The sequence below is a fragment of the Exophiala oligosperma genome (assembly GCF_000835515.1).
Source record: "Exophiala oligosperma strain CBS 72588 unplaced genomic scaffold supercont1.2, whole genome shotgun sequence".
Lineage (NCBI taxonomy): Eukaryota > Fungi > Ascomycota > Eurotiomycetes > Chaetothyriales > Herpotrichiellaceae > Exophiala > Exophiala oligosperma.
In genome coordinates this window covers 2,379,046-2,399,684 of record NW_015622819.1, presented here as the reverse complement: position 1 = coordinate 2,399,684, position 20,639 = coordinate 2,379,046, and the positions used below count along the sequence as shown (strand labels likewise).

The 20,639-nt window shown below is 51.0% G+C and overlaps 6 protein-coding genes across 10 annotated transcripts; 3 read left to right on the top strand and 3 right to left on the bottom strand.

Moving 5' to 3' along the window:
- The first annotated feature begins 725 nt into the window (after positions 1-725).
- PV06_02302 lies at positions 726-5,505 on the top strand. 2 transcript variants are annotated; one of them, XM_016402965.1, is made up of 10 exons: positions 726-936; positions 985-3,366; positions 3,517-3,580; positions 3,628-3,735; positions 3,784-4,233; positions 4,290-4,314; positions 4,373-4,673; positions 4,723-5,051; positions 5,108-5,193; positions 5,249-5,505. In XM_016402965.1, exons 2-10 carry the CDS (start codon positions 3,197-3,199, stop codon positions 5,324-5,326), a joined length of 1,611 nt encoding a protein of 536 aa, XP_016266862.1. In that variant the 5' UTR covers positions 726-936; positions 985-3,196; the 3' UTR covers positions 5,327-5,505. The 2 variants fall into 2 exon arrangements, with proteins under 2 accessions (XP_016266862.1, XP_016266861.1); XM_016402964.1 differs by having other exon boundaries at positions 5,108-5,505.
- On the bottom strand, positions 1,627-2,747 carry PV06_02303 (uncharacterized protein; the record flags this gene model as incomplete). The annotated part of the gene is made up of 2 exons (XM_016402966.1): positions 1,627-1,707; positions 1,779-2,747. The coding sequence occupies 2 exons, from the start codon at positions 2,745-2,747 to the stop codon at positions 1,627-1,629; spliced, it is 1,050 nt and encodes a 349-aa protein (XP_016266863.1).
- A 574-nt stretch (positions 5,506-6,079) lies between the features above and the next one.
- Positions 6,080-8,912, bottom strand: PV06_02301. 4 transcript variants are annotated; one of them, XM_016402960.1, is made up of 3 exons: positions 8,222-8,912; positions 7,991-8,168; positions 6,080-7,937 (listed from the first exon to the last, which is right to left on the bottom strand). In XM_016402960.1, the coding sequence occupies exons 1-3, from the start codon at positions 8,391-8,393 to the stop codon at positions 6,236-6,238; spliced, it is 2,052 nt and encodes a 683-aa protein (XP_016266857.1). In that variant the 5' UTR covers positions 8,394-8,912; the 3' UTR covers positions 6,080-6,235. The 4 variants fall into 4 exon arrangements, with proteins under 4 accessions (XP_016266857.1, XP_016266858.1, XP_016266859.1 ...); XM_016402961.1 differs by having other exon boundaries at positions 8,263-8,912; XM_016402962.1 differs by having other exon boundaries at positions 6,080-8,168.
- Positions 8,913-9,061: 149 nt separating this feature from the next.
- PV06_02300 (uncharacterized protein) lies at positions 9,062-12,123 on the top strand. The gene has a single exon (XM_016402959.1). The coding sequence runs from the start codon at positions 9,267-9,269 to the stop codon at positions 11,841-11,843; it is 2,577 nt and encodes an 858-aa protein (XP_016266856.1). The 5' UTR covers positions 9,062-9,266; the 3' UTR covers positions 11,844-12,123.
- On the bottom strand, positions 11,925-14,134 carry PV06_02299 (uncharacterized protein). Its single transcript, XM_016402958.1, has one exon. It carries the CDS (start codon positions 14,015-14,017, stop codon positions 12,266-12,268), a length of 1,752 nt encoding a protein of 583 aa, XP_016266855.1. The 5' UTR covers positions 14,018-14,134; the 3' UTR covers positions 11,925-12,265.
- A 599-nt stretch (positions 14,135-14,733) lies between these two features.
- PV06_02298 (uncharacterized protein) lies at positions 14,734-20,172 on the top strand. The gene is made up of 2 exons (XM_016402957.1): positions 14,734-14,985; positions 15,034-20,172. Exons 1-2 carry the CDS (start codon positions 14,795-14,797, stop codon positions 20,063-20,065), a joined length of 5,223 nt encoding a protein of 1,740 aa, XP_016266854.1. The 5' UTR covers positions 14,734-14,794; the 3' UTR covers positions 20,066-20,172.
- The last annotated feature ends 467 nt before the right edge of the window (positions 20,173-20,639 follow it).

Sequence of the window (20,639 nt, the reverse complement as noted above, 5' to 3'; positions counted from 1 at the left end):
ACCCGTAAGAATTTGAGGAGCCTCACAGCCAAGCAAAAAAAGGTACAAGTACGACGACGAGCTTCTTCCGTCCGGCTTGGCCCAGTGCATGGTCGTCCTTCAGTTTCCACTCTTTTCTTACTGATGGAAGTTTCCCAAGTCTACAAAAAGTATGTACCTACAGTACGGTGGGTGCACCGTACCTCGTACTGCATCTCCGTCTGGAAGTTGTGAGATGTTCTGGCTGAGTTTGCCTTTTGACAGCTGCAAGTCAGGAAGAGGCGCTGAACTAATTTCATGGACATTCCCTATCACTCACCTCTCAAGGGCCTTCTTCTCTCAACGACAACCATGCAGCACCGGCTATAAGGCTTACCCAACCGGTCAATCCGCCCGAGACCCATTGGGGGACCGTGTCGTGTCGTGTCTTTGCATCTGCATCTCACACCTCCCCCCCTCCCCCCCTTGTAAACTCTACAACTATTACTCCAGTATGTACATACCTACTATCACACCCGCGAGTGAGAAAAGACTCCAAAAGTGACTTTTTGGCCCTTCTACTCCGTAACGTCCTCGGCAACACAGTCACCCGGTCTCCACCCGCCCTTGCAATGCCCGTGATAATAATTCGACATCACGCCATCTCAATGGACTTTCTACCGGGGGGGGGAAATGACAAAGTATTCATAAGCCGTACTCCGTACACAAATCTACGGATGATCCCAAAGAACTGTTAGGGGGAAAAGAAAAGAGCCCCACCTTCGGCTATTGCTTTCTGAAAAGGAGTGACGAGTATCTACCGTACATATGTACGGCGTAGCTCGAGCTCTAGATGATAAGGCTTCGGAAGATGAATGACTTGCAGCCAGACGGGAGCCCAAAAGTGGGTTGAACGGCGGTTAGAACGGTCGGGCGGCAACTGGGCTGCTGAAGTTTTCCCATCAACAACTCCCTACGGTACATACAACCCTTGGGCCTGGTGAGTGGGCCACTAAACTTCCCTAGCCTCGACGAAAATCAGGCGACGTGTAAAAAAGACCCCTGCCGATCGCCCAAACTGGATCCCCCGTCGCTACATAGAGCTGACGGTACATACATACAGCTGGACAAGTTACGAGTATGTACGGAGTACTCCTACCAGGGTCTACTACTGTTACTTGCAGGCTGACTTTACCGCAAACCGGGGTGATCTTCGCCACAAGGTTCGGCTGGTGCCACGAGCGTTCCAAGTTGCATCCTGCATACTTTGGCACAGGCACCGTGCGAAATGCCAAAATGGCATGCCACCCTCTTCAGATTGAAGGGACCGTCGCGCAATCTGAGCCCAACCCTCATCTACGACTAGAGCGGCCACCTTCTCAAATTGACAACCATGAAAAAGTAAGGAAAAGAGACCGTAACATCGGCGAGCAAGATGAAGACCCCAATGGGAGGTCAGGGCGCGACCACAACATTCGCACATAAAGATTTTCTAGGGAGATCGGAACAGCAAGCAAAGACAGCGTAGACTGTATCATGTGTCTCGGCGTGGACACCGCAGCACTCTTGTTGAACGATGCCGCTTCCAACCAAAGCAGGGACCCGGGGCCCCTTCGTGCTTTTTTGCCATCCCTCGAGAATCCAAAAAGGTAATACTCCTCTTGTACGTCAATATTTGTGACCAACTCTTCCGGCCTTGGGATCCAGCACGACGCGAGGGTCTCGAAAGTCGACCCATCCCAGCATTGGCTACAAGGTGTCAGTCACTGTGCTTTCCCATGAGGTAGAATGTCACCCAGGGCTTTGTCCGAGGGACTCACCTCGCTCACAGCGTACCCCATGAGTTTCTGAATCCTCAACGGCAGACTCCTCGCTACGTCCAAAGGAACGCAAAGGTATTGATTCTCCTCTTGACGCAGGTATCCTCTGGTCATGAAACAGCTGAATACCAGTCGCTCCTCATCCGTGGTCGTATTCTTGCTGCCACCGTGGTAACAGCTGGAGAGCATGATGAAGCCGTCTCCAGGGTTGAGTTCGGCATATACCGCGTCCTTCTCGTCTGGTGGCTGTGTCGTGTCCTCCAGATGACTGCCAGGAATAAACCTGGTGGCTCCGTTGGCCTTGGTCGTTTTGGTGCCCGCGACGAAAAAGCCGATGCCGTACTCTCTCGAGTTGGGAGGCTCCGGATACTTGTTCACACGCAGACGGTTGGCATAGTGTATGTCATCGTCACGATGGAGCGGCTGGTCAAACGAGTCCCCCGGGCGGACGGAAAATACGATCGTGTTGTTGACCTGCGGCGGCGAGACGCCGACTTCGTTCCGGTCGCCATACCACGCGTATGCTTTGCTGGTCAGAAACTGTTCGCACACCGCCTGGTAGAGGTCGTTGCCGATCAGTTCAAGGGCGGCCGTTCGAGACTTCCCAATCAATCCAAAAGCACGCCGTGTGGAGGGTGGGAAGAAGTCGTTGCTCGCTGTCCAAGGAACGTCGGCCTCCAGGTAAGGACGCATGTCAATCTCCATCTGTGCTATGGCTTCTTGAGATAGAATGCCCCTGACAATGACTCCGCCGACACGCTTCAACCCTTCCACCACCTCACCGGGGCTTGCACTTGGAGCATATTCCGGAACCTCGAGACGCGGTCGGGGTGGGTACGTGATGCTATGTGCCTGTCGGAGTTTGTCGAACGATATGTGAACATCGCCATATTTGACGGTAGGAGGAGCGATGTTGTGGTTTTTGGTGTCTGAGTCAACCGTGCCGTTTGTGGTCGCTGTTGGACTCATTTTCCGAGATTGTTGTCGAGATCTTGATGGCGGGTGAGAGAGTCAGAGAGTCAAGACATCGATATCTGTCTCAAACATGCCCGTCATGGCCCGACACGTCAGTACTGGTCGCTTTGCGATCACAGATCCTCCCCGTCTCTTTATCTGCATCCTGCCAGGATTCCATGCGGAGTTGTACTGGTGATGCCGTCCTGTGTCCGTGGATGTCCAATTGTGGGGTTGACTTGCCGTTGGAGCGCCGTTGTGCGTCCGACGAAGCGCCGCTATTCGCTTCTTGCTTGCCCGGATTGCATATCATCGGGGGAACTGCTCATTGATATTCTTTCTCCTAGAGATAAGTTAGGGAAATGCAGGTACAGTGAATTTGGTGTATATATTCCGCAATGGCTCTTGTTCCTGGTGCGGTACGATGTCTTTTTCTTCGCCGAGTGTCTCTATAGCGCTTGAAAATGGAGTCCAACAAAACATCCACGATTCGCAACGCCAGCATCACTGAGCCAGAGATTGGCACCATGAAACCTATTGCCAATGATGATTTCGACTTGGTGCAGCTCACCGGGCACAAACCCGTCCTCGAACGGAACTACAGCCGCTTTGCACTCTTAGCAATGTCATTCATGTATGTACTCTCTCTCTCTCTCTCTCTCTCTCTCTCTCTCTCTCTCTCTCTCTCTCTCTCCCCTCTCCGTCTCTGTCTCTCTACCTTACTAGATTACTTTTTTAAGGATTGAGGGGGCGAGAAAGGTGTAATTTGCTGACAATTTGAAAGGATCGTGGATTCTTGGTCTGGTATTATCGGGGCACTCGCTACCGGCATCGCAAGTGGCGGAACTGTGAGTCGATGAATTCACATTGAACAGCTCTCATTCACACTAGCCAGGTAATGTTGATCTATGGCTCAATCGCTGTCACGGTCATGACAATGGCGGTTGCACTATCCCTCGCAGAGTTGAGTAGCAGTTTTCCAACGAGCGGGGGCCAATACCATGTAAGTCACGCATCATGTCGTGCCAGAAGCATCTGCTGAGGATCTTAGTGGACTGCTGAACTCGCCCCGAAGCGTTGGGCTCCCTTGTTGAGCTGGTATTGCGGGTACTTCAGTACCATCGGCTGGTGTGTCGTCAGTGCTTCTATCACCGTGATTCTCGGTCAATTCTTGATGGCCATGATAATACTCGTGCATCCCGACATCACCTATCAGCGTTGGCAAGGCTTCGTCGTGTACGAGGGCATGAACGTCATTTTCATGCTGATCAACATATATGGTCGAAAAGTCCTCCCGTACGTACACAGCATAGGGTTTTATATCTGCATCACGGCATTTTTGGTCGTCAATATGACGATTATTGGGAGTGCATATCCAAAGAACTCGGCAGATTTTGTCTTCAAGACGTTTACCAACGGAACAGGCTGGAAGGCCAACGGCATAGCTTTCATCGTGGGCCTGACGAATCCAGCATTTGCCTATGGCGGTCTAGATGGCGCGGTAGGTCTAGCGGCATCCGTCTCGATTCAACATAGGCTGACGTTGTTTCCACCTAGGTCCATGTCGCCGAAGAATTGAGAGGTATTGTCGTGCCTCATGGTGAAAATTGGCCCGCGGTACTGATGCAATAGAACGATAGATGCTCGTCGAAACCTACCTTTTGTCATCATCTCGACAGTATGTATCGGGTTCTGTACGATGATTGTCACTGCCATCGCCATCTGTTTTTGTATCCTCGACCTCGACAAAGTCCTGGCCACGTCAACCGGCGTTCCGATCTTGGAAATATTTTACCAAGCAACCAACAACAAAGGAGCTTCTATATTTCTTCTGTGTGTCCTCTTCTATCTCACATGTGCGGCAACGGTTGCGTCTCAACAGACTGCGAACCGTCTGATATGGGCGTTCGCTCGAGATGGGGCATTGCCATACAGCAATCAGTAAGTCGACGTCGGCGAAAAAGTGTTTGCTCGGGCTGACATTTGTCAGACTGCAGTCGATTCACCCTCGACACAAGGTGCCTGTGAAGGCAGCAATCTTGTGCTGGGCCATTATTGCTATCCTTGGATTTGTGTACCTGGGGAGCACTACTGCTTTCAACGCTCTCGTGGGGTGTAATGTCCTGCTGGCGAATATCTCCTTTGCTTTCCCCATTGCCTTGCTGCTCTTTGGTCGCCGGAAATATCTCAAACCGTCACTTTTTCCGTTGGGGAATTTTCTGGGTCCAATAATCAATGCTGTCGCTCTCGTATGGATCATTTTTATGGTGGTGTTTTTTGATTTCCCCTTTACAATGCCTGTACACGCAGACAACATGAGTGGGCCTTTTCCTCTCCACGCCATTAGGGTAAATAATGCTGACGGTGCTCTTCAGATTACAGTTCCGTCATTATAGGCGCCGTGTTGATCTTCGCAGGGCTTTATTGGATGCTGAATGGTCGCAAGTCATACCAAGGGCCGGTAAGTCTAGTGGTATCCTCGCAAGAGATGAGTCAAACCACTCATGTTATGTTAGAAAATGGAAGTCGGCATCGACGCTGCATTTCAATCACAGCTGGAGCAGAGTACCGCAGGAGCGCCTTGTAAACGGTAACTTGAACTTCGCAACCAAGGAAATGAGTCGGACAAATCTGCGTGATGGGCTTGAATTCATCGGGTGTTCAATATGACCTGGATGTACAGCACCTCCGCACAAGTCACCGTCCGCCCCAGCATGCCAGGTCAGCCCCTTTTACAATCATGAGCATTGCGATTATATAGGCATATCACGAGGTCTCATGTTGTAATAGATATCATTTGATGGCGCTTTTTTCCGAGAATATGGCTCTCTAGTTGTGTAACTATTATCGCGTGTACCAGCCCTTTGCCTCAAGGACGGCGTTGACCCTATTGTCCATGCTCTTAACAACACCTGATGCTTTTAGGAGGAATAGAAGCAGATGTCCGTTGAATAGCAATCTTAAAACACTCTCGAATCACTTCGGAATCACCTATTGTAAATTGCAAATCAGGATTAATAATGTTAAGAAGGTGTTTAATCTTAAATCAGAGAATTTGAACCGGGTTTCAATCCAGAGAATAAGGAGGCCAATCTACTATAACCTTAATACCATTATCCTCGAACCATTTTCTGACCTTTTTAGCTCCATGAATAGGTGCGTTATTCTGCATAAATATTATGTCTGGTTTCTAGAGAGACAAGATATTGTCATTAAGAACTTTTAGATAAGAATTCGCTGAATAGCTCAATCTTTAGCCCTAAAGTCTCTCTTGAGAATATAGACATTTAACGCTTCCGAAAAGTTTCGAAGATAGTAGTCTATATTATACTAGACAGATCTCTTGATTTATTTATTGAAGTGATTTTTTTCATTTTCTATTTGTCATTAGGTGTTCAAAAGATCTATTCTCGTTTTGTTCCATCGCCTCGTCAAATAGAGCATTCATCCGACCATATAACACGTTGTCAGTTCTCCTAAGTTCATTCCTTATGTATCATAGCCTATTGCAATCGTTTCTCAGTATCCTTAGCCCTTGCGAGGTCATGAGAAGTCGTTCCCTTCTTGCAAGTCCCAGGCGTCTGAGGCAATTGGTCAAAGCCAGGAAACTGCCACGGCAGACTGTCGATGTTCCACGGCGAAAAGTCCGAATGGTGCCAATTGTCTGGGTGGGGCAATATTTCTCCTTTCGAGACCTCATCGAGGAAGATAAAGGCTTGCCTCGCAACTGAGTTCTTCGCGCCTAGCTTTTTGAGTACAGGCAAAGATTCTTGGAGATTCTGCAAGCCTCGTGCTGATATGGAGGGATCTGGATCGCGAGATTCACGTGCGTGCTGGCACATGGCAAGATAGAGCTGATGTATTGCAAACACCCAGATCGAATTTATCAAATCTTGCTCGAACAGAGAAAGGCAGATCTTGCTGATGGCTGTTGCCGCATCGTGGACGACTTGTGCGTTGGCCCCAGCGATAGAGTCGAACCGAATGACCGCCGTATAGTACGCGACGTGGAGCGTGCCCGACCAAAGCGTGTGCTGTGAAGGTGGTCTATTGGGGTTCATAGTCGGCGGCAACCCCGACAACCAGGATTGCAACTCCTCCTGGGCACGTTGGGAACCTTGCTCTCGTCGCAGTCGGTAGGAGCCTTTTGCACGACCCCCAGGACGAAGGCAGTCGAGCCAGTCATTGATGATGAAGCAAAGAGAGATCGCCGCTAGGAAGAAGTCGATGTGCTCAGCGCAAGCCAAGGCTCCTGGCTCGGTTGGCTCGAAGTCGCTCTGCTGGAGTTCTGGGACGTCGCTGTCTGCCAGGTGAATTGCTCGTGGCCGACCCCATTCGAAGGAGCAGAGAGTATCGTGCAGGACTAAAGTCCACCATACTTTCTTCCACTGTCGCCGATGCTTCGAATCTGTGGCAGCACTACCGAGATCTCGGTGCATGCCTAAGCCTTGAGCGATCCGCACTGCACTGCCCAGGGACAGCCACATGTTTTGAATAGTGTCATCACAGCTGTCACAAGTGTATGTGCTGAACAGTAGGTGTGCAACTACCAATGTTAGCCGGTCTTGCTCGAATCTTTGGTCGACAAGCGCTTTAGCACGATGATGAAGCCGTCTCGAAACTTCTTCTGGTTGTGACTGCAAATCTGGATGTTGCCAGACGGTCGAACCAGATAATATGACTGCTTGCAACAGTAACAGTGGGGGGCACAGAGTTTCGAGCGACGACAGATCGAGGTAGGATTTTCGCAGACCGGCCTGGTCTATGATAGGCATAGTAGGGTAAACTCGGTCGAAGAATGCAGTTATAAATCCGCTTGCAATGTTCCTGTCGGGAAGCACAAACGAGCCGTGATGATCGAGTATGGCTCGTTCCTCTTCAGTGATGGTCCGCGGAATGGTACCATTTAGGCGCTTTATGAAAGGCGCGTCACGGAAATGCTTCACGTTCGGTTGAAAGCCTTTGCCAAAAACTGGGCCTAGCACTCGCAGCACATTGGCGTAGTCCTCCACAAAAGTTGCCTGGTAATCTCCTATTGATCCCTTGTCAAAGTCTTGTGAGAGGAAATCTAGCAGAATCGATCCTGCCTTGGCGATATCCTCACTGCCCAGGACCTGAATCTGCTCAGGATCGTGGTCACCTTCACCGAGGGTTGCATAGCTACTACGGTAGCTCGAAGAAGGGAGAGCGGTGGATGAAGCATGCCTTTCGGGTATCCCTGTTAGCCCGTTTTCAATACCAGTGCTATTTATACACACGCCTCTGAAGCGGCGGTCAGGGCAGCTTCAGCCACACGAATTCGACGTCGCTTTGGGTGGAATTCGTGACAATCCAAAGAGGCCCTACTGCATGAGGAGCAAGGTGTCCCCATGGTCGCCATGTCGCAACGTATCTTCCGAGCATGACAGCTGACACATGCCTGTGCCTTTCGGCTAACTATAGGTTCGTCAGCAATCTGGAGAACAATCAGAGGCAGTGGACACACTCACCACCTGTCCTGTGCATTGTAGACATCGTAAGGGGTACTAACCGTGAAAACACAGCAGCAGTGACAGTGATGACAATCAGCGAGGAGGGTGCCGGCGTCCTTATCAGCGTCTGGAGATGCGGAGTCGGAGGACAATGCCGCCTCTTCTCCAAGGCGGCACGACTAGTGAGCATTTAGTGAGTGATCTCGGGCATCGACCTTCACTTGAAGCGATGCAAGGACGATGTGTAAAGAGTCCACAGCTCATTGAAGGATTCTGGAAACGTCGCTGATATTGCAGTTGAGGCGTGCATTCAGATGGATAGAGACCATAATTGCAGAACTAGAGGGAAGCAAGCAAGGAGATCTCGAGGTTGATCTGCATATCTTGGACGTGAAACATCAGGGACGTGATGAGGTGCGGCCACCACCACAGATCAAGGCATTTTACGATCCTTGTACTGGCAGAGGAGACGTAAAGCAGACACAGTCCCAGGTAGACCGGCAGTCCGTAGGCGAGACGAACGCGTGTACTGTACGTGAATCGAGCAGTCGATTAGGGGTATCCTTTTCCTCATCTTTGATAGTAGGGGGACACCTGAGGCACCGTGTAATATATGTGGCCTCTGAGACGGTGGCAGTGATCATGGCGAATGATGCAATTCAGCTTGTCGAAGAACAGTATTCAATACATGATGATAGCGACGATGAAGCTCTCAGTGCATAAAAAGCATTAGCGGCAATAGATCAATCGCAAGGGGAATAGAATCTCTTGGATCTCTTGGTCGCTTGGTCTTGGGTTCCGCCGAGCAGCCGAGAATCACGGAGGCGCAGCACAGCACACCACCTACTCCGTGCCGGCCAATGGTCCCTCCCTCACCCTGCCCGTTCCATGCGATGACCTTAGGTTTACAAAGGTCTTCATCCTTTTCCATTTGGGTTTTAGATGTTGTCGCCATCACCTTCGAAGGTCACTGGCAGCCCGACTGCGGCGTGCATGTGTCGCCGATAATCCATCACTGAGTGTGTCCTTCGGGACGTCACTCGATCCTCCACGTCAGACAACCATGGGCGACAGTAAGAGCCGCTACGAACATTTGCCAATCCCGACTTATGAGGAAGCCACTTCATCTCGTCCGACTTCTTCTCAATCCAGGCTGGGTCCTGAAGAGATCAGCGACGATGCTGAGAGGCAGGGTCTCCTTCGCGGTGACAATGGCAACTACCAACCCCCGACCGTCGAGTCCGCGCGGCCTAGTCTTGACTCGCTCGATGGCCTTGAACATGATGAAGAGGAGGAAGTCCGCCGGGAGATGCAGCAGATGGATATAGAAGATCCTGGCAGCGACTCCTCTTCGAATCGCTCCCTCCTCCGATACCGTCTATCCAAACGATTTTCGACCTTCACCAACTCCTTTTCTTCGCTCACCCTCCCATCCTTCCGTTCATACTTTTCGAATTTTTCGTGGCCACGCATAAATTACCAGTCCCTCGATACGAATCGAGTGGTCATTATAGGGCGATTGTTTGGTGTTTTCTTGATTATGGGGGTGTTGTATATATTGATTGCGTCGGATGTGTTATCATTTACGAAGAACAGAATGGGGATGGGCCAAATGTACGACCCAGAGTCAATACGAATATTCATTCAAAACCACATGAACGATCACGGGCATATGCAAAAATATCTGGAGCACATAACCGACTTTCCACACGTTGCAGGCACCGAGGGCAATTATGTTCTTGGAGAATGGGTCATGGAATTGTTCAAGTCTTCGGAACTTGAAGACGTGAACATGGAACGATTTGATGTCTACTTGAACTATCCCCGCAAGGATGGCAGACGAGTCGCAATCGTCGAACCCGAAGAGGCAAAATGGGAGGCCAGGATCGAGGAAGATCAGGAACGGTCTTTTGTCTTTCACGGACATTCCAAGTCGGGTGACGTGACTGGACCTCTAGTATATGCCAATTTTGGCTCGAGAGAAGACTTCAAGACGCTGGAAGAGAAGGGAATTTCGGTCAAGGATGCCATCGTCCTCGTCAGATACTATGGCTCTCAGGGCGACAGGGCTTTGAAAGTCAAGGCTGCCGAACTTGCAGGTGCCGCAGGCTGTATCATCTACTCTGACCCGAGCCAGGATGGGTTTGTCCAAGGGCCAACGTTTCCGGATGGGCGATTCATGCCGGCAGATGGGGTGCAGAGGGGCGCCGTTAGTCTGATGTCTTGGGTGGTCGGAGACGTCCTCACACCAGGCTGGGCGTCAACCCCGGGTAACAAACAAGTTCTCAAGGCCGAGGATAGCCCTGGACTCAACAAGATCCCATCCATCCCACTCTCGTGGAACGATGCTAAACACCTCCTTGAGGCTATCAAGGGCCACGGTGATCGAATGACCGATGTCTGGAAAGGGACACCCGACACAGACTACTGGACCGGAAATCAAGATTCTCCGAAAGTAAACCTGAAAAACATACAAGATGATGAATTCAAGCAGCCCATCTACAATGTCCTCGGCAAAATCACCGGCTGGGAACGACCTGAAAAAAGAGTCATTGTCGGCAACCATCGTGATGCCTGGTGTACCGGTGCCGCTGACCCTGGCAGCGGAACAGCAGTCATGCTCGAGGTCATCCGCATCTTTGGTGAGTTGCGTCGCCTTGGATGGCGGCCCCTTCGCACCATTGAGTTCGCCAGCTGGGATGGGGAAGAGTATAATCTTATCGGAAGCACTGAGCACGTCGAGAATCGCATGGCCGAGCTGCGAGCCGAAGGCGTCGCATATCTGAACGTCGATGTCGGCGTGTCGGGCCCGGACTTCCACGCCGCTGCGTCGCCGGTGTACGAGCGCATGCTCTTGCACGTGCTTGACCGCGTGGGTGATCCCGCATCGGGCAAATCGATCGGCGAGATGTGGACCACGGGCGGCCGTGGACTTGAGGGACTCGGCGCGGGAAGTGACTACGTCGCGTTCCAAGACATGGCAGGCACGTCGTCCATCGACATGTTCTTCAAGGGCCAGCGGTACCCGTATCACAGCTGCTACGACAACTTCGAGTGGATGACCAAGTACGGCGACCCAGACTGGAAGTATCACAAAGCCATGGGCGAGATCTGGGCACTCATGATTCTCGAACTGGCAGACAAGCCGCTCTTGCCGTTTGACCTGAACGCCTACGCAAAGAGCGTGGCGAAGTACGTCGACGATCTAGACAAATACGTCAACGATGCGGCATTGGCCGTCGGCGCAGGTGGCATCAGCGTCGACCCTCTGCGTAAAGCGTCCGACTTCTTCACGGAACAGGCAAAGGCGTTCCACGTCTTTGACGGTCACTGGCGTGACTTTGTCTTTGGGTCCGGTGGGTTCGAGAGCGCCGCCATGTCCACGGCCCGGGCGGAACATAACGACCGCTTGATCCATTTCGAGACGGACTTGTTGGACCTGGCTGACTTTGGCGGGCTCGTGAACCGGACGCAGTTCAAACATGTCATCTACGCTCCGCAGTTGTGGTCCGGATACGACGAGGCGTATTTCCCTGGCGTCAGAGACGCCGTGGATGCTGGTGACTGGGACGAGGTGCGCCATCAGATCGAGAAAGTGAGCGGTATACTTGAAGAGGCTGCGAAAAAGCTGAATGGATGATTATTGATATACTACCTGCCATGCGAGGTATGTGTGTGTACACGTGTTGTGTCATATCAGTCCTGTCTGACTACGTAGTCAGTCAGACGTAGTGTGGCACCGTTTCGCTTTTCCGTTATATTTGCAATGTTCATTTCCTCAATGTCAATAGTCCTTGTCCGAATAAAATACAGTAGCTATCTGGGTTTGTTTCTGTTCTGTTGTCATTGCGTATTTAAGAGGGAAGAGGAAGAATTCTCTGATCATGGACGTATGAGTAACAGTGCAGACAAGACTTTGCTAGACACTTCGTATGTATTTTCTTCTTTTCATTCTTCTACAGTAGAAGAATCTCGAGTCATGCAAGGGTTCCATCGCTTCGATGTTTACCTAATCATTCAACCAACACTCTGTACCTGAGTACCGGAGCAGGTGATGATCGTCTAAAAGTCCTTTTTCCAGCTCTTGGCCAGGTTCCAAAAACTTTCCATCTTCGCACGACTCAGCACATCCTTGGCCTGGGTGTCCGTCTCGCAGGTCCGAGCGCCCACCCATTTCCTGAAACTGCGCTGCTTGGCTTCACCCTTGAAGATCAACTCGCAGGTGTTGGTGCTGAGGTCCTTCAACTCGCCGTTCTCGTCCTCGGCCTCGAGCCACTTGGCCAGGACCTCGCGGTTGCCCTGCTCCACGGCCCGGGGGGCCTCCATCTCCTGCCACCGGATCCGGCTTTGCATGAGCTTGTCGTACTTTTGAATCGAGTGTTCGCCGCCCTCGACGACCACGAGGTTGAGTTTCGGGTGCACGACCACGACGCCGGTGAGGGCGTACTGTTCCGCGTTCACGGCGACTTGGTACCGGTGCTTGCCGTTGGCGAGGCTGTCGATCTTGTAGACGCGCACATGGATGCCCCGCGCGGCGTCTTCCTCCTGTTGGTGTGCGAGTTTCTCGGCGCGTTGCTCCTTGGTGAGTTTGCGTGACTCGTTGGCCTCTTCGTGGGTGTGTTGACGCTCGGCTATCTCGCGGTTGACGCGGGCTTCGACGGCCGTGGGATCCTTGACGGCTTCTTCACCCAGAACACGCATGAGGTTACTCTTCTTGACCTTTGGCGGAGGAGGAGGTTCAAGACCCAAGCGGATCTTTGCCTGCTTTTCCTTTAGGTCGGCTTGACGGCGTTGGCGGCGCACTTTTTTCTGCTCTTTGGTTGTCAGGAACATAGGCTTGGGGGCCGGGATGTGTTTCTCCTGAGGAGGCTCGATCAAGACAGGGTGTTGGATGTAGATCGTGATGATGGAGTCTGGCGTGTCAATCTTGAGCTTGGAAGGATCATCAATCACGTCGTAAGATTGGCCGTCCACGAGGCCTTCGTCCCACCATTCAATTTCTGGAGGTGCGGGCACGAGGAAGCCTCTTTCTGCGTTGAGATCTTCTTCAAGACCCGCAAGACGCGTGCGCTCGGCGATCTTTCTCTTTGTCTCTTCAAGCTGGGCTTGCCGTCGAAGAGCGGCGGCTTGTGCGATATATTTGCCTTTTTGGTTGAAGACGAGCTGTCGGGACTGCCGTGCCTTTGCAATGACATTTCGAGGACCAAGGCTTGTATCAAAGTACGGATTGTCCTTCAATTCTTCGAAAGTAGGCGCAGACAAATCCAGCTGCGCCTTTTGCGGAGCCGGGGACTCGGTTCTTTGATTTCCTAGCCCTGACCCAAATCGTGGTCGCGCTTTTGTTTGATTTCTCTGAGTATCTGGTTGTGTATCTGCAAGCAGCGCAGGATGTAGACCGATGTCAAGACCGCCACGTCCTCTCGAGCTATCATCGTTATAAACAGGCGGGGTACGCGTCGCACTGGACGGGTCCCTCTGTTGGCTCGATGTAGATGATCGACTTGTTGCCGCTGCAATACGTGCCCTGAGCTCAGCAATCTTGCTGCTTGTAGCAGATGGTGGAGGAGTTGGGGAGGCAGTTGCTGGGGCGCTCGACGGTGTTGTGCTCTGCTTGTTCAGCCTGGCCTTCAATTCCGCCGCTCTTGCTTTGGCCGCAGCGATGGCCTGATTCACGTCAGGTCTACCGCCTGAAGCCCCAGTTGCTGGTGTGGTAGGACGAGGGGAGCCATCGTTAGATCTAGCTCGTTTCTGTGCATCATCGTCATGGTCTTCCAGGTGTAGTCTTTTCAGCACTTTGGTCGACTTTCCTGCCATTTTGTATCGAGAGGAAGACTCACTGAAGAGACCGCGAAAGTCAGCTCCGACGGCTGTACCACTCTGGCGTGCTACTGCAGGGAAAGTCGCAATATGAGTTTTACGAGTAGCCTACAGTGGTGATAGTTCTGCGCTTGGTCTGAAAGATTTAATACACATTCCCAAACCAGGCACAGAAATGTTGCCGCCTTTTGCACGTGATTGATCTGAAACGTTAGATTCACAAACAGCGTGAAGGCTCGAATCTCCATCTTGAAAGACACCTGCCTCACACAACAACACTGGGCATCGTCCTATATGGATGGTGAAGATGACCTAGTCCTTTTGTTCGATGCTACATGGAAGCTCTATCCATTGCACCATTGCAAACAGCCTGATGATTTCCTGTGAGATAGGCTTCTAACAATGCTGCGTGAATGTGGCGCATTCGCGGTCCAGCCACGTACTGCCGTGATTCGAGAGTCTTCATAGCTGCATTTATCAACTAAAACGATTATTCCCTGCTGTTTTATGAGAGTAGCCAGTCCATTATTAAATACGTGTAGATATGCTCTGATAGAGGATCCATTATCGACGGCTTATGTGATTCACGAATTCGGACATATATTTCACCGATGCCGAAACTCCAAATCTCGGAGGTCAAAAAAAGTTGCTGATCCCCGCAGCCTCAAAAAAAGTGCACTACAGCGCTGCGACGATTTCTTGTTCAGTATTGTGTCTGTGTCTGCTACCACTATTGAAGACTTCGGGCTTGCTGGGTTATGGCATTGATGCGCCATGGCGGGCTATCCAAAACCTCTTCCCTCGGCCACCGCTGGCCTGGCCTTCTCCCGGCTGCCCTCCGAAGAAATCAGGAAGATTTCAGTTAAGCAAATTCATGTCTCACCAGCGCTCGATTCTATGTTTGGTCCAATCCCAGGAGGATTGCATGATCTCGCCCTTGGTGCAATCTCAGCCCTAGATGCAAAGTACGTTGATGGCTATAGCAAATTTTGGCCCTACTGACAAGGCCGCAGCTGCTCATCATGTCGAATGAACGCTATTCACTGCGCAGGTCATTGCGGCCACATTGAGCTACCAGTCCCTTGCTACCACCCACAATACATGGACGTGACTTTGCGTCTGCTTCGAGCCAAATGTGCCTATTGTCATCGCTTCAAGGCGCCTCGAAACGTAATCAGCCAGACCGTCTGTGCGTTGCGCCTCCTGGAATATGGTCTTGTCGATGACTATCAAGCCATCAAAGATATGCACTTGGGTGGACGCCGACCGAAGAGGCAAAAGACAGATGACGTCGTTGAAGATATATTGGAAGCTGATGAAGATGAAGACATTGATGATCTGATCGAGCGGAGAACAAAGGCAACGGAGAAGGCCATCAAACGTGCACGAAGGAAGGGTCTGCTTGACGAACAGGCTCTGACCCGCAATCATATTGCGATCGACGCGCGGAAACGGGTTATCACCGACTTTCTGAAAGAAGTTCCTTTGCTCAAAAAGTGCGCAAATTGCAGCGGGGCTAGTGTGAACTTCAGGAAAGATCGCAACGTCAAGATTTTCAGAAAACCGTTACAACAACGACAGAGAGAAGCAATGCGTGTTTTGGGTATGAAGGTCCCGAATCCTTTGATCTATCTTTTGTCAGAGAGAAAGCAACAAGAAGCGCCTGTGAAGAAGCCTCTAGTCAATGGCATTCACGATGACGACGTTAACATGGCAGATGCCAGCCAAACCACTGCTCCCGAAACACACGGTGCCGAGGAGGAAATCGCTTTGCGTAATGCCTTGGAGACCACATCCGCGTCTAAGAATGCGGAGCTTGAAAATGAGGATGATGTGCAGCACTACATGACTCCAAAAGAAGTGCAAGCCGCCCTCATTCTACTTTTCGAACGCGAAGTGGAAGTTCTCAATCTTCTATACGGGTCGAATTCGAGTCGGAAGCAGGCACTCGTGTCACCAGATATGTTCTTTATGACAGCCGTTCTTGTCCCGCCCAACAAGTATCGACCCTTAGCCAGACAGGGTGCAGAACAGATGACAGAGGCTCAGATCAATGGAGTACTGAATCGGATCATCAAAGCTGCCAATGATGTCCGACATATCAGTAGAGAGAACAGGAAAGCGCGAACGGACAAAACTATCCGACCGCGGAGCTTGAACGAAAACATCCAGGCAATGATCGTGCTACAGGAGACAGTCAATGCACTCATCGATTCACCGTTGCCGGCGTCCGGGAAGCCTGTAGACCAGGGTATCAAGCAAATACTGGAGAAAAAGGAAGGCCTGTTCCGCATGCACATGATGGGGAAGCGTGTCAACTTTGCAGCTCGCAGCGTCATCTCACCTGACCCGAATATCGAAACCAACGAAATCGGTGTGCCTCTTGTGTTCGCTAAGAAGCTCACATATCCGGAACCCGTCACAAGTCACAATTTTGACGAATTGTGCAAGGCAGTCATTAATGGCCCAGACAAATACCCAGGTGCCGCTGCCGTGGAGAACGAGAATGGGCAGGTCTTAAGTTTAAAGCGCAAAACCGAAGATCAACGCAGAGCCATTGCGAAACAACTCATGACATCCGTGATACCGGGATCGAAGGGTGAAATAGGGAAGAAGGTCTATCGACACCTCCAAACAGGTGATGTGGTCATCATGAATCGTCAGCCCACCCTACACAAGCCTTCCATGATGGGTCACCGTGCTCGGGTCTTGACGGGACAGAAGACGATTCGAATGCACTACGCAAATTGCAATACCTACAACGCTGACTTCGATGGTGACGAGATGAACATGCACTTTCCACAAAATGAGCTGGCTCGTACCGAAGCTCTTCAGATCGCCGATACTGACCACCAATACTTGTCTGCAACTGCAGGAAAGCCTTTGCGTGGCTTAATCCAGGATCACATATCAATGGGCGTCCAATTCACGAGCCGGGATGTTTTTCTCGACCGAGAACAGTATCAGCAACTTCTCTACAGCTGTTTGAGACCTGAAGACTATAACACGGTATTCGAGAGAATTCAGATGGTACCGCCTGCCATTTTGAAGCCCAAGATGATGTGGACTGGTAAGCAAGTTGTCACCACAGTGCTAAAGAACATCACGCCCGACAGGTTTGATGGCCTGAATCTTACGAGCAAGTCGTCTACCTCCTCAGACTCTTGGGGCGAGAAGACCACTAACGACAGTTCAAAGTGGGATGTGACCAGCGAAAGTGTGATCTTCCGCGACACCGAGCAAATAGTTATTTTCCGTGACGGCGAGCATCTTTCTGGAATCCTGGACAAGAGTCAACTTGGTCCAAGTGCTGGCGGCTTAGTCCACTCGATTCACGAACTCTACGGACATATTACGGCCGGAAAGCTGCTTAGTATTATGGGTCGACTTTTGACGCGAGTTCTGAATGAGCGCGCATGGTCTTGCGGAATGGACGACCTGTATTTGACCAAAGAGGGCGACGACTTGCGTCGGAAGGAGTTGATCAGGGGTAAACGCCTTGGTCTTGAGACCTCGGCGGAGTATGTCACCCTGGACAAGGACAAAATCGACCAAGAAAACCCTCAACTCCTTAATAGACTGGAGAATGTCCTTCGAAACGACGAGCAGCTCAATGGACTGGATCAGCTCTACAAGGCCAAGGTCAAATCAATCACAGACAATGTTTCAAAGAGTTGTCTGCCAGCTGGTCTTCGAAAACCCTTCCCCAGAAATCAGATGCAAGCAATGACAATCTCTGGAGCCAAGGGATCGAGTGTCAATGCAAATTTGATCTCGTGTAACCTGGGACAGCAGGTTTTGGAAGGTAGACGAGTACCTACTATGGTCAGTGGGAAGACTTTACCGTCATTCCGCGCTTTCGAGACCGACCCGGTAGCTGGTGGATATGTTTCGGGGCGATTTTTGACAGGTATCAAGCCTCAAGAATACTTTTTCCATGCCATGTCCGGAAGAGAAGGCTTGATCGACACTGCAGTCAAGACATCCAAGTCAGGCTACCTTCAACGGTGTATCGTTAAAGGTCTTGAAGGCGCACGTACCGAGTACGATACTTCCGTCCGTGAAACCTCAAACGGCAACGTGCTCCAATTTCTGTACGGCGAGGACGGGTTGGAAGTCACCAAGCAAAAGCACCTCCGGGAATTTACGTTTCTAGCTGAGAACAGCCAGTCCGTTGCCACGCTCATGAAAGCGGAAGAAGTGCTAGAAAGATTACCAAACGAAGGGTTAGCCGAAGAACAGAAAGGGATTCTGAAATCGGTGAGAAAGAACAAGCCTCGGGATCCCTTGACAAGTCTTTTCAGTCCTGCAAGCAATTTCGGCAGCACATCTGAGTCGTTCGCAACAGAACTGAGCGCTTACATCAAAGAGAACCCCGACAAGCTGATCAGGGATAAGAAGACGAACCCCGGGGGCATTATCAGCAAGAAAACATTCCAGTCAATCATGGACTTGAAATACATGCGGTCGATAGTGGAGCCCGGTGAAGCAGTCGGTGTGGTTGCAGCTCAGTCTGTTGGTGAACCCTCCACGCAGATGACCTTGAACACCTTCCATTTAGCTGGTCATTCCGCCAAAAACGTGACTCTCGGTATACCTCGACTTCGAGAAATCATCATGACTGCGTCGGCCAAGATTATGACCCCAACCATGACCCTTAATCCAATCGAAGAGATGACAGTCGCCGATGGTGAAACGTTCGCAAAGAGCATCAGTCGACTCCCTCTTGCCCATGTGATTGACAAGCTCTTGGTGACTGAGAAACCCGGGACCGGATCTGGACACGAGCACGAAAGACTTTACGATATTCGGATTGAGCTTTATGAGCCAGAGGAGTACGAGACCGAATACGCGATCAAGCGGGAGGATGTGCGACGTTGCCTGGAAAAGAGATTTTTGCCCCGTTTGGACAAAATGATCAAGGATGAGTTCAAGAAGAAGGCGCGGGAAGCATCCCTCTCAGAGACGACTGCCGCTGTCCCCGCTGTTGGTGTCTCTGTAGGTGTCGTTGAAGAAGCTCGACCGATGAGAACAAGAATCACGGATCGAGAAGGCGGTGAAGACGACATAGATGAAGACGCAGATCCTGATGATGCAAAAGACGCCGCGGCACGGAGAAGAAGGGAGGATACTTATGACGAACCCGATGATGACGAACAAGACATCGCCGACGAATCGGACGACGAATCCATGGCCAGCGATGACGAAACACATGGGGATGAGGCGCCCTCGAAGAATTCACGCAAACAGAAGCAGTCCCAAACGCTGCGAGAACAAAATCCGGACGAGAGCGATCCTGATGATGCGGTAGATTCGGAAGACGAGGCGAGACAGGATCAACTCAAAGCCAGCATACCTCACCTTACACGCTTCAATTTCGCCAAAAGTGGAGGTAAATCATGCCGCATCATCTTGAGCTACGACACCAACACCCCCAAGCTTCTGCTTCTTCCGATGCTGGAAAGATGCGCACATCTCGCGGTCATCCAATCTATTCCAGGTCTGGGCGTGTGCTCGCAGTTCATGGAAGAGGTCCACGGCCCTGATGGTAAGCCTGTCAAACAAGTCAACCCCGAGACTGGCAAAGAGGATATCAAGAAGGAGCCTGTTATTACCACAGAGGGCGTCAATCTCCTTGCCATGCGTGATTATCAAGATCAGATTATGCCACACTCGCTGTACACGAACTCAGTCCACGATATGCTGAAGTATTATGGCGTGGAGGCTGCTCGGATGACCATTATCAAAGAAATAGACGGTGTTTTCAAGGGCCACGGCATTTCAGTTGATTCTCGACACTTGAATCTGATCGCAGATGCCATGACGCAATCTGGTTCATATCAACCATTCAGTCGACATGGACTTGTCAAGGAGGGAGGCAGTGTGCTGGCCAAGATGAGTTTCGAGACAGTCATGGGTTTCCTGAAAGACGCGGTTTTGTTTGGCGAAAACGATCCATTGCTTGGACCCAGTGCGAGAATTGTTGCTGGCCGTAGAGGAAACATTGGTACTGGATCGTTTGATGTTGTCATGCCAGTTCATTAGGGATGGAATGGAATAGGCGCCTTAGGCAGTGGGACTTGGAAAGAATCTTTTGGCGGCATGTAAATACAGCGGGCGGGCGTTCCGAGAATGAATTGATGAAGACCCAAGTCCGTAGTTTCCTCAAATTCCAGCCATTAATTCCCCATACGAGCAACTTGAGACCTGGAGGGTTGGACAGAGTAAGCTCTGGATCCCAGTGACGAGAGTGGTGCACTTCGAACCAATTTGTGGTTTGCATCGCTCAGATCTCGGGACTCAAGGACATTCATGTACTGCTCCCCAATCTCCATGTCTGTCCATTAGTCGCGAAGCACCATCGGTGTTAAATTAGTCATTGGAATGTGTGAGACTCACTAAAGCAGAAAAGACATTCCTGCGCCTCCAGGAGAACAGACGCTGCAAGATCCAAGACTGATCTAGCGCGTGCCTGGTCTATCACAAAGTAAAGGTCCACTTTATTGTACAATTTCCTGCCGAATTCGGATGCCATGCGAAAGGAGACACGAATCAGGCCTAGTGTAGTCCGTAGTTACTGTTTTATCAGGCGAGACTGGAATGGATGCGCGACGAGGTC